Source organism: Varroa jacobsoni, unplaced genomic scaffold (assembly GCF_002532875.2).
Source record: "Varroa jacobsoni isolate VJ856 unplaced genomic scaffold, vjacob_1.0 scaffold_939, whole genome shotgun sequence".
Classification (NCBI taxonomy): domain Eukaryota; kingdom Metazoa; phylum Arthropoda; class Arachnida; order Mesostigmata; family Varroidae; genus Varroa; species Varroa jacobsoni.
In genome coordinates, this window is record NW_019213841.1 from 234,773 (window position 1) to 246,965 (window position 12,193).

The 12,193-nt window shown below is 40.2% G+C and overlaps 1 protein-coding gene across 11 annotated transcripts in view; it reads left to right on the forward strand.

The window, feature by feature from the left end:
* LOC111265163 (uncharacterized) overlaps nt 1-12,193 on the forward strand; it is a 117,577-nt gene that overhangs the window by 57,566 nt on the left and 47,818 nt on the right. For 10 of the 11 annotated variants that reach the window (XR_015312964.1, XM_022841585.2, XM_086970376.1 and 7 more), the window contains one exon: nt 5,408-5,671. Coding sequence is in view for 10 of the 11 variants with exons in the window: in XM_022841585.2 (XP_022697320.1) it covers nt 5,408-5,671 (264 nt within the window). In the remaining variant the exon portion in view is untranslated. Of the gene's footprint in view, nt 1-879; nt 1,885-5,407; nt 5,672-12,193 lie in introns of those variants that run through there. The other variant, XM_022841591.2, reaches the window with a different exon arrangement.

The following is a 12,193-nucleotide window of genomic DNA, read 5'->3' on the forward strand; positions in this document are numbered from 1 at the left end:
AAATAACAGAAAATCGTTTAAAGAGTAATGTAGGCACATCGATTTCAATAAAGTGATTAGGAAAAAGGCTGCGGTGATATATATAAATGTAAGCCTTATAATCTTATTTTTGTATCGTTATCACTGGTTCAGTTTTGTCTTTATCGGAGCCCATTGTAACTTGTTTAACGATTCTGCACCAGGCCATTTTGTTGATCACGCACTCTTGTCTCGTAGCATGAGAAATAGTCTTTATTACGATTCGTTTTCTAGTAATTGATCTTCTTTATTTACATACGACCGTGAACAATAGCCCGTGCCTAACAAATTGGTAAAAAGTATTAAGCATGTAGCACCTTCTGCAGGCTCTCAATTTCTAGCACACAACTCACCGCGTTACGGTGAACTGCAATAGCGATCGAAATAAAAAAAGAAAAAGGACAGCGTACATTAACAATGACAAACTGTAGGCAGCTTGCGCATTGTATCTTCACTTTATTAAATAGTGTATACAGAATTATCAGTCTAACATTAATGTGTAATTGGTTGCCATGCGAACTGTGTTCTTTTCCTTTCCCAAGGAATAGTTCTTTGTAGACCTTGAGAGATCTCTTTTGTCGCTACTACTGCCACGATTACACTAAATCTGTCGTCCTCTATTTTGCTTAAGATCTACCTGGCCGCGACTTTTAGGCAACATTGTGCTCTAATCTTCTAACCGTCTTTATTTTCCCTACAGTCGTCTGTTGACCCCCGATTAAAATGGTTTCCTGTTCGGTCACCAGAGGGCGCCATAATTCGCGCTTGTTAGCGCACCTTTTGTCATTTGTTCATTTTCTGTTTACATCGGCAATTTCTGCGTCAGGCATTTCATGTCGGCTCAGCGCGGCTAACGCAGATCAACCGCTTAATGCAAAAACACTGTGTATCCGATCAACAGCCGAATAGGAACGGACCGACGCTGCTCGCTGCAGGCGAACACGCCGCTGGTTCCGATTGTCCCTCTGCTGCTGGTCTTCTCAAGCGACGATTCCGGCTATGGCTGCGGGAAGCAGTGGTTGTAATGGTAGCAACGGTTGCGCGCCGATTGTACTGTACTATCCGCTGCTGTCGTCGCAGCAAAAGCGGTAGGAACGACAAGCGGCTTTAGGAAGGCAACTTTGTTACGGTCTTTTTTGCGTCGTGAGCAACTGTCGTATGCACATAGACACACAGACATGGCCGTATAGACGGCAGCGGCAACGCTGAGTAAAGTAGCAGTAGCAGATTTAGCCGCTGATTGGCACAGACCTTTATTGGCCGTTACCATCGCAGCTGCTGGCACTGGTGCTCTCTGTTACGCGAACCGCCTTCAGTGGTCGGCCAAGCAGCTTCCGCGCCGGCCGCTACTGCAGCAGGTAAACTACAGGTAGCCAGCCAAAGGGACGACGAAGACGACGGCAAATGGCGACTCTTGTTGACGGCGATGATTGAACTACAGCAGAAGCTGCCGGTGGGGGCAGCAACAGCTCGCACAGCGGCCGGAGCTCTGCCTGAGCAGCCGAATCCTGCCGCCAAATCACTCCTGATCCTGCTACCTTAAATGCAGTAGAGACAGGCAGATTCAAAGATACGTCCGCATAATGTGATTGAATCAACTTATTTTGCAACATGCTGGCTAGTTTCGCAAAACATTAGATTTAACTAACTGAACCCTTCTGTTCACTGTGCAGTTGTTGCACAATGTGCTTATCAACGTGTGCATGTTTACTTGTGCTTGATGTGTGTGGGTGACACAAGTGTGCAACAACTGTGTAATAAACGTTCTGTGACATGATTGGATAATCAATTTTCTATCACGGAGACAACTAGCCTCTTATACGGCTGGCGATGGCTTCGTCAGAGATCAAACGAGACTCGTGTGTGGTGTGTAGCTAAGAATTACAAGGGGTAACTGTTAAGGACATACAGAAGCTCCAACGTGCCGCTGACAAAGGTTAAGGATTAGGTGTTCATAATAATGCCTGACAGAGCTACTCGAATGTATAGCCCCTAGAGACAAATAGAGGCTGAAGAGAAAGTTTCGGGGAAAATATTTTCAGATTTTTCAATTTCTGTGTGTAAAAGTTGAAAAACATACACCTTTATTAAACAATTTTTAAGCATCGTCGACTCGTTGTGCAGAAACATTCTTGTAGATTAGTTTCCTCTGAAACATCCGAATCAGCTATTGGTTTTGGGTGCTCCAGAGACGTTGTGTCATGGACCGACTATAAGCTAATGTCCCGTTGATGTAAATGTCGACTTCTATTTTTTTTAAGGCTATCAGTGTGCCGTTGATAAGTGCTGCTTTGCTTATCGATTTTCCGCGTGTGAATTTGTTTTTGCAGTTGAACATGTTCACAGGTTTCTGAATACCTGATGTCAGTTTACGTGAAACTCTTGTGTACTTCGTCAAAACTCATGAAGGTGTTTGTTCATTGATAATGTACGACAAATACGTAAGATCGCTATATCCGCGCCTGTTATTGTAGACATTAAAAAAATACTCCTTTCCCAAACAATGTGAGTTGTGCAAATATCATGGTCAGCTATGACAATATCTCGGATCACGAAAAATTGTGTTGAATTATTTGACGTCTCCTGACACCATTATATTTAGTGATTCCGACAAAAGCTTAGAAGTACAGATAGATATACTTTCAATCGTTGTCTTTTGTTTGCTGTGGTTAACATAATCAACAAGCAGACTGCTGCGCTGGTTCAAATCTCAAAGTTGGTAAAGATTATTATCAGATATTCATAAACATAGGAATGAAGAAAAAGTTGATCTTCCAATTAGCTATATTTTTCCAGTTATTACATTTTACTAATTGTAGCAAAATATTTCTCGCCCTGGAAGATATTTTCCGGCGTTTCGTTTTACTGGCGTAATTTGTCTGCAAGCGTTTTGCGAAAAGTACGTTTCGAAAAAACAACGACAGCGAAAGCAAAAAAAAACAATTCATGTTATAAATATTGGTACAGCTGTTTAGCCAGCGAGAAAATTGTGTTTTCCAAGCCTCTAGCCTCTCCCAATACGACCCACTTTTAACAAGCAGAGTTGTATAATTATTTGTTTGGACATCGTCCGGTCTTTCCGCTGTAGTTTCGACCGTCCAGATGATTAAGTAAATTAAACACTTTTGGAGTTGAATTTTATAAACATGCTGTGACCCTATTCGGCCTTATTGGTTTAAGGCCGATTGAATTGTGAAGTTCTAGTAGAGGTATCCAAATTGCACATTGTCAAAGAAGCGCCTGCATGCTAAGATCACTTGTGCCGTTTGAGGAGACAGGCTGTTACGCTTTTCAGAACCCGACATAGCTCCTGATCAATATATCTCCGATAGGGGTTTTTCGCATAAATGAAACATACACACTTTCTAGAAATAATCTTCGAAGAAACGCGAAAGTTCATAACGGTTTTGAAACGATGATTTGTTGTAGTTTGAGCGTTATATCCATTATAGCTATCAAGGTCAGTATGTCGATTTTCAAATGTTTATATACGCTCCTTTAAGCTCCTACTGTCTGCCAGAAACTAAGGGTAGAACAATTACTAACCAGCAAAAGCGTATAAATTGCGTCGCCTGGAAGCATACCCACTCAGATGTCTAAAACTACTCGTGCGCATCTTGTAAAAATAGCCAACTCATAACGCATATTAGAGACCCACAATTTAAGAAGTAAGGTTTATCGCGATTTGGTATTTGTCAAGTTCACCTAATCGAGCGACTGGCTAACGTATCGGTACTAATGAGACTAGAGCTGAGATTCACAGGTTAATCCTGAGAAAAATATAATGCGGTATATCAGCACGTGATCAGAACTCTTAAGGAACTTGAGGATGATGTTAGCGACGTCCGATAAATTGTCGTTTTCAGACTTCGTTGAAATAGCCAGAGGTTCTACGATATAATCGTGACGTTCTTCTCTACACCATACATGTATTATAGTTAAACTTGGAGTTGTTTTTTTGTAAAATCGTTGCACACCTTGAAAGTGTCGTAGTCCACGTACAATTTGATTGTTACTGTAAAACGTTTTTTGGAAAATTTCTAGAAGGAAGTATTCATAATCATCGCGACAACTACATTTCTATTATCTGAAAGAATAGGAGAACTAGAACGGGATCTTTCCTGTATATCATATTTGTCTAACAGTCAGTAAAACGATTGATGGGCTGCCTTCTTCACGACGAGTCTGCATTCATCCACCTTTTTACAAACGACAGGTCATTTCATAACGCGAGACAATTCTATTTTTTAAAATTAAGTACTACCACGATTTACCTTAGATTGTAATCTATTGTTAAATTTAGTCTTTTTCTTAAAGCTGTTCCTAGAAGGTTCGATGCAAAAGAGATTCTTGCAGTTTTGTCACACATGGAATATTAGTTCCGGAAAAAAAAGCCGTACTTCGAATATTAGTTTTCGTGAACTAAGCGTATTTGTTACGCGCACTCGCACGCCATGTTTACATTTTAATATTACTCATAATTGCGCGTATTGTTATTTGAGAGAAGCATTTTAACTTTAAGAAAAGCTAGACTTGACGTTGAAGGAAATCAGCGATAGATTTCCCGAAATGCTATTATTATATTTACCATACTTCTATTACCAATCGGTTTTAAAACATTAGGATCCATTGTAGCATTCATTACAACAGCATCCCGAAGCCAGATGCGTCAGCCATCGACCGCCGAACGATCTATTCGCAGCTGAAGGCACATCTCTCTGCGTCACAACTTCCACAACAATGATGCAGTAGCTTATACCCAACGTTTCCTTAAAAAAAGACATTCTGTTTAGTAAATTCATTTGCCCCTATGTGAGTCACGAGGGTATTGGTTCGCTTGAGCCATGGAACCGGTGGGGTCGGCCGCGGACGGACGTACCCTTATATGTCGTGGGCTCAATATTAGGCCCCTGTCGCAATCAACTGGGATTGACTGTATGTAACAAAATCGACATAGTCAAGGCGCTTAAGCCTATCGACTAAATCAATCGCTAGCAAAATATAAGTGCAGAAACTTCCGTCAGCTGCGGGTCAGTATGTTCCGGTGGGCTTTAGCTGTCTACAAATCATCTGCATGTGTCGACATTTAAAAGATTTAGAGATAGAAACTGTATTTGTGGATCATATGCATTTCGTTTCTAAACAGAGGTTACTTTTTGATTCAATTATTTTAACAACCATGTCGCCTTGAAAGGTTAAGACAGACACGAATGCGCGTTCGTAGTAATCCCAATAACGCAAAAAAGGGTAAACTGTTATATTCCAAAAGGTATTAAGCATTGGCTTTATGTTGCGTTTATTGTAGAATGAATAGCAGCTTATAGAGCGATAATTACATGGATAATGTGTGGGTGAATTCATATATGCTGAAGATTTTATGTTTTTGCAGGAGCTGGAAGCCGACTTTTCGCAGCATTCCCTGTGTCCCGATGAAGGAATGTCGTCGTTGGGCTCGTCTCTGCCATCACTTCCCCTTGCGGGCTGTCCACCGTCGCTTTCAGCGCTACCCCCTTTTGTTCAAGGTGGCAGCCTTGTGGGCCTCACTCCTCGGCAGCTCCTGAGTCGACTGGCTGAACTTCGCGATTGGCTTCAGGAAATGGATACAAGACTCGAAATCGAAGACGATCCTGATCGGAAGAAACACATCATAAAGGTGAGATTTATTTCTATGTTCATAGTTCATATTGAGAATGATTGCAATGGCTACAACTAATAGAAAAGGGTTCCGTCCTGAACAGGTAATCCTGGCGCATAGGTCCTTGGTTTTTAAAACACCATTAATATCTCGTTAAGTTGCTCCAGGTCATGCGTGTACCATTTTTATTATATTCAATTCAAGTGAAAATTAGTTACTTTTTTGCCATAGATCAATTCTTTGCAAAGCAGCCGGTATCATGGCTGCTATTAGAATACGGGCCCGACCGTTGCTGATGGCCCTGTGACGGGACAAGAAGTTCAAACTGTAGTAAAGCGAACGTTTCTATCAATAAATTTGAATCAATGAATTTATAAAATTTGATGGTCCTGGAAGCAACACAGAAACGAATTCTATTTTCTTTCACCCCGTTTTGACGTTCGAGTCAAATTATATACATACAATTTTCATCAGAACCATATGTGTATGGAAACATTCTGTTACTGTAGAGGTACTGTGAAACATGTCACTAGGTTTTAGCGGAACCACCGATGCCGCCAGTTTGCAGGCCTAGAAGGGAGACTGGCAAAATGTTGGTTGGCCTATTCAAGAGCCTGTTTTAACATGCAAAGCTAAGTTTTAGCTTAAAGCTTTAAGCCGTTCATAAACAAGGCCAATCGACTTTTGACGAATACTGTTGTTTTTTTTTTTTTGGCTAACTTACGAACTTCGAAAAATATGCGTAGTTAGGAGAAAAATTACGAAGGATCAGCTAGAAGAATTGACGTATTGCAAATACGACATTGCAATAGCGATACCGATCGAATACCCAGAGAACGAAAAATGCCAACACCGAATTAACGAGATCGTGGCTAAGTTTCGCCAAATTGACATCGCCACTAAGCAGTGCCAGTTTCCGTTACCCTTGTTTCGGTTCGAAGAATATAAATAAACATGAGAAAAGTTTTTTTCCACGATTTCTAGGCAATCCATCGTGTGAATTGTCTAGTGTGTGATCGTATCTGGTATTCGTACAGCGTTCTATTATTCATAAAGCGGTCGATTTCGTGCATGAAATCGTGCACGTATAGTTGCTTCGTTAGTTGCTACTTCGTTAGTCGCTAATAAAGCCGACGGCTGAGCAGGTCAATGCGTTATACATATATATCTGGTCTAGGAAAATTCGATTATCGCCGCTAAAAAGACAAATTTTTGTCAACTCTATTCAATAACAGCTCTTTTGATGCTTCTGCTTAATTGATGCGCTATTCCCACTAGCTATTACTAGCACTTACTGCATGGTATTCGGCCGTACACACAAAAGCTCCTAGCGAAAACTCTAAATAGCTTCAAGTAAGTACGCGGACAAGCTTTAAGTTTAAAACTTACTACGTTCATTTATTATTAGGACTTAGTTTTTTTCTGTCCGGAAAAAAACTGGAATCTGTACCTTATTGTACATACAGTGATCGTGGGAGTTTTACTTTCATCTCTATAATATATTCTGCACGTGGTTAACAGACGCTACCGTCACTGAAACTCGTATCCAGATTTATATTGCAATTAGTAATGTTCTTGTTCTGGGTATTATTAACGTGCTGAACCATTATTAGTTCAGTCTGGAATAGACGGGAATCTACAAAATGCATTGTCTTCGTCCCGCAAAAGTTTCGCCTGCCTGATCCGTATGCCAACGACAGTGATATAGTGCTAAAGGCCTACTTGGTCGTACTGTATTTGCTATTATACGCTTTAAATACTGAAAATCTTATTTGTCGAACCTGCTATGATGTCGACGTTGAAGTTGTGCTTTTTGCGGGCAGTACTTCAGCCTTCTCAAGTTTTTCTGGCGCTAAAACTACTGCTATCGTCAAGAACAATAGTAACAGGAAAAATGCCAAAGACTGGAGTAGTAATATTGCGCAGATAAAAACACTCGACCACCAAAGCCAAGATCGCTCAGCAGGGACTCTTGCGTCGATGGTTCAAAGCAGCCCTGCTAAACCCCATTACCATAAGCGTGTAAATGGCTCTGCTGTATTTGTTATTAATTGATATATCCGCATTTACGACTCCTGATACATTCTAACGCAAGCATCAAAATCTACAATTCGACCGCAATGGGCTGCAGCAACGTTCTTCGACGGTAGGCAACCTGTATTGCCGTCGGAACACCAACGTCAAGCAAGAGTAGATTAAAACGAATCATCAAGACAAGAGCGCTGTTTCGTCGGAATGCTTGTTTCACCTCAGTCTGTGCCTAGTTTCTGCTTGAAGTAGACTCAATGAAGCCGATGGTGGACTTTGCGATCGTTTCCGCGGTGTAGCTTTATGGGATTTTCACACTCGCACTGCTTCTGGTGGTTCCTCGCGCTGCCACGCTCACTTACCCAGCCACTGTCTATCATGGCTATGTTATTAGGGATATATATCTCGTCTGCGTCTCGGGTATAGTTGGACCAATTGTGTAGTAGTGTGGGGGGCGGAGGACGCGACAATTCGCGTTCGGTAAATAAGAAAAGCGCATATTCTAATAACTATATCGATGGGAACGAAAAATAGAGAAAAGAAATTGATGATGATTGTAGATACGGGCATTGTCAACTGAGTGGAAATTTTCGGGATTACAGGAGAAAATATAGGCCAATAGATAGGAAAAATAGGACAATAGGAGAAAAATAGGACAATAGAGGGTTTCATTAGGTTGACTTGTTGATGGTTCTCATTCACGAGGCACGCTAGACCATGGGATCTTTGTGGTTGCTTAAGACGTCTGTGGCTGTATGCATATACCATGGGGTGTTAGAACTCTAGACCACTGTAAAAGATGCGGAGGATGAGAAAATTAGATTAAAAAAAGTTCATTTTTCATATGTGCCAATGGGTGTCGATTTAACCGAAACATCGGGGAGTTCAGATTGGGGCAGTTTAATAAGGGAGAAGCGTTCAATCTATGTTTATCCTTTATTAAGCCGCAGATGGTAATTTTATACGACCAAGAACTGTACATAATAATATACGCAGAATTGCAGTCTACCTACATATTACCTGTAGGCGCAATTTGCAAAGCTTGTAAAATACCTGGAGAAACGGCGAAAGGTATACTTGGTTGGGACACAATCGGCGAAACCAAGAACAGATTGTTTCGTCCGTGTTGCCGATTCGCATTGAGAAACAGAAAGTACACGCGAGACAGAACATTGTTTCGGTATTGTATTTGATTATACATTTATATAGAAATTGCTTGCACAAGAATCACTTAAGAAGGATATGCGTAATCAGTAATTATATATTAGAAATTGTATAATAGAAGAGAGCAATTCTCAATGGCGGACTTCGCGTTTTTTACGGCTAAACAATGCTGTGTATTTCTTAAGCTAATTTAGTTTTCGCACTAAAATGAGGAAAAAAATTGAAAGAGAAAATATTTTCTGTTTCAAACGGATCTTCACCGCTTCGCCTATAGCCGACTATCGGCTTTTGCTCTTCAGTCAATCGCCTAGAGGCTTGACAATGTACTATACACGGACTAGTAAACATGTCTGTATATAGTGCGGATATGTATCCTTCGCTGCAGTAGATTTCTGTCATTCCCCTATACGTTCACAAACACGAACATGGTATGTTTTTAAACTTTTGCAGACCCACTCGCATGAGCAACGAATGAAAATACTACTTATACAGCATATGAAAAGATCATAATAGCATCCCGTACCTACAAGTAGTTCGACCAATATTGATATGTATGACGCGACCCACAAAATGCGCATTTTCAAGCATTGTCTTGTGTTCCACCTTTCCAAAAAAGAAAAAAACAGAATGATATAAGCCGACATGTTTTAAAACTGTAACTTCTTTCGTTGTTGGCGGCCCCCATCCACTTGGCCAATGAACATATAGTTAAACACGAGCTAAAAATCGAGGGTCTACTACCTGCAGCAGCGGTGGGTAACCTTGAACTAGTACGGTATGCAACGTTGGCGAGGCGTCTTAGCGGTGGAATTGGCGCCGGATTGGAAGAAAAAACGTACGGGCAATCGACCCGTGTCGCTAGTGAGACGTCAAACAGTCGTTAACGAACACTTCTGTTATATTTGTGGGTGACGATAAATGACAGCAGCGATGCTAATGGTGCTAGTAGCGTCGATACGATTTTCAGCAGAAAGGAAAAAAACAAGAACAGAAGAGAACTCTTAAAGAACTAAAGGAAGAACGGATAAATAACTGGTAATGATGATCGCTGCATAACCCGGCCAAGATAACCTGTAATCAATATCCTACGCTTTTCTATACACCTGTATGAAGTGTCTCTGTCTATCCGTGGATTGCCATTGCTCGTTGCGATGTTCCTCCTTTCTATTTTTGCAAAGCTAATGTTGTGAATAGATGTCGTCTATGGCCGACGAACTTCGATCGTGCCCTGTTGCAAGATATTATTAGTTTTACTTTATTTTATACAGGAAGATGGGTAGTGAATTAACGTTTCACACGAGTACACACAGGTAACGGATCAACGACGCTACGCTGTGATGGACAGTGAATCATGGGAGAGCCAGGAGCGAATATATTAGAAAAATTTATGAAATGTCAATGAATGGAAGCTTCTGTAGAGATTTTTTTTCGACTAACTCGTAAAATGTATTAGCTATAATTATTTAGCGTTAGGACATAGTTTAATGGCTATTTCTATGAATATCCCTAATATATAAAAACCTTGCAAAAAAAGGTTTCGCTGGAATGTGAATTTCACGAAAAATCCCGCATATGAGATAAGACTTTATACAGTTTCTATCGTTAACTTGAACTGATAAGGCCTAAAACGTAGTTTTTTAAACTAGTTTGGAGTTGAGCACCTTTGTGCGGTTTGGAATTTTTTTTTCTGACACTGCAAATAGCTAAGGGATATTAAATATAACATACTTGCTTTGAAGGGGCTTGCGAAACGTGGGATGAGGGGGATTATCCAATACCAAAATAAAAAAGATACAATAAGAATATATAGTTGATTTTAAACGGCAACAAGAATCTGTTATGTAAGGTCAGTGCGCCTCAACTTAAATAATGAACCAGTAAAAGCCAGACATTTTTACCAGACAGAAGCTTGTAAATAGAAGAATTTTGGAATAGTTTTGACTAAGGCCCGCCAGGACTTTCGTATCGGTGTACCCCACTAATTGATCAAACATTAAGAACCTGCTTTTTGAAATTTTTTGATAATATTGATCATGGCAAATAGATTTGTGTTGCTCACGAATGTTCGAATAGTAATGGACGAGAACATATAGTATAAAGAGAAATAAGCCCAGAACGGCCTTTTGCCCAATACGCTTTGTATAAGAAGCGCGGCCGTAACCACCCCTCGTGAAGTTTGCTTAGAGAAATACATCTATTAGCTAACTGCTGGCAGCAAAAGACCGTAGTCTCATCTGTGTTAGGTGATTTGAACGAAAGTCTTCTTAATAGGTAAGCAGCCGCTGTCTAAATTAACCAATAGTGACAAAAAAACACGATTCTCAAGGCTTAGACTTCAAGGATCGCTGTCACTGCATTGTGGATCACTTTTGCTATATGCCTTTTTCAACGTTGACTGGTACAATTAACGATGGAAATGTATGCGATATAGTACATATCGCTTAATTATCCGCCTTTCCATAAACGTTTTTTTTGTTTGTATATCAGCGTGGTGGTACTGGACAATTTGGTTAAATGTGGGTTCAAAATGCATTATTTTTTACTGTGGGCAAAATTGTGCTGACAATATCTAGAGTTTTAATTTCCTGGAGGATAACGGTAATTTTAGGACGTCGACGAATACGTACTGATATAATATAATTTTTTTTTTGCGTAAAGATGAGGGGTTCGTTGTTTGTTCATCTATACAAAGCAGCTGCAGTGTAAATTTGTAATGGGCTTTTTTTAAGAAGCAGTTAATACATCCGTAAAGTGTCATTCAAATTTACGACGATCTGTTGCTGTACGTCCCACGCACCCGTTGATTTATATATATATATATACCCCATATATTGAAAGCAGAATACAATATGTACTATATAATTCTATGATTTAATTTGATAATTCGGCCGACGAACACGACAACCTAATTGTAAATGGTGCTGATAATTACTATACGTAATTACTGTATTTAGTAAAATAATAAACGTCTAGAAAATTACTGCTGCTAGGCACTTCAATATGTCCGGCCCAGCCTGCCTATCGATAGCCTGCCTATCTTTGGGTTATAATGTTGTCACGTTGTTAGAACAGCGAAGACCGCGATTTAATTTAGGATGGACATTTCTTCATAGATAAAGAGATACAATTCATTAAATACCCTCACCATGGCAGTAGATTTGACTAATCTTATGGTAAATTGTGTCCCATTAAACCAAATCGTCGTACACGCAGGACCACTTGAAGCTTTACATGGCCTAAACATAGCGTAACTTCTTGCCGTTCAAAACATACATATGTCCATTCAGTAGCAGAAAATACTGGATAATGGAAAATCGCCAAGCAGAATTGATTGATCGATTGGTCACG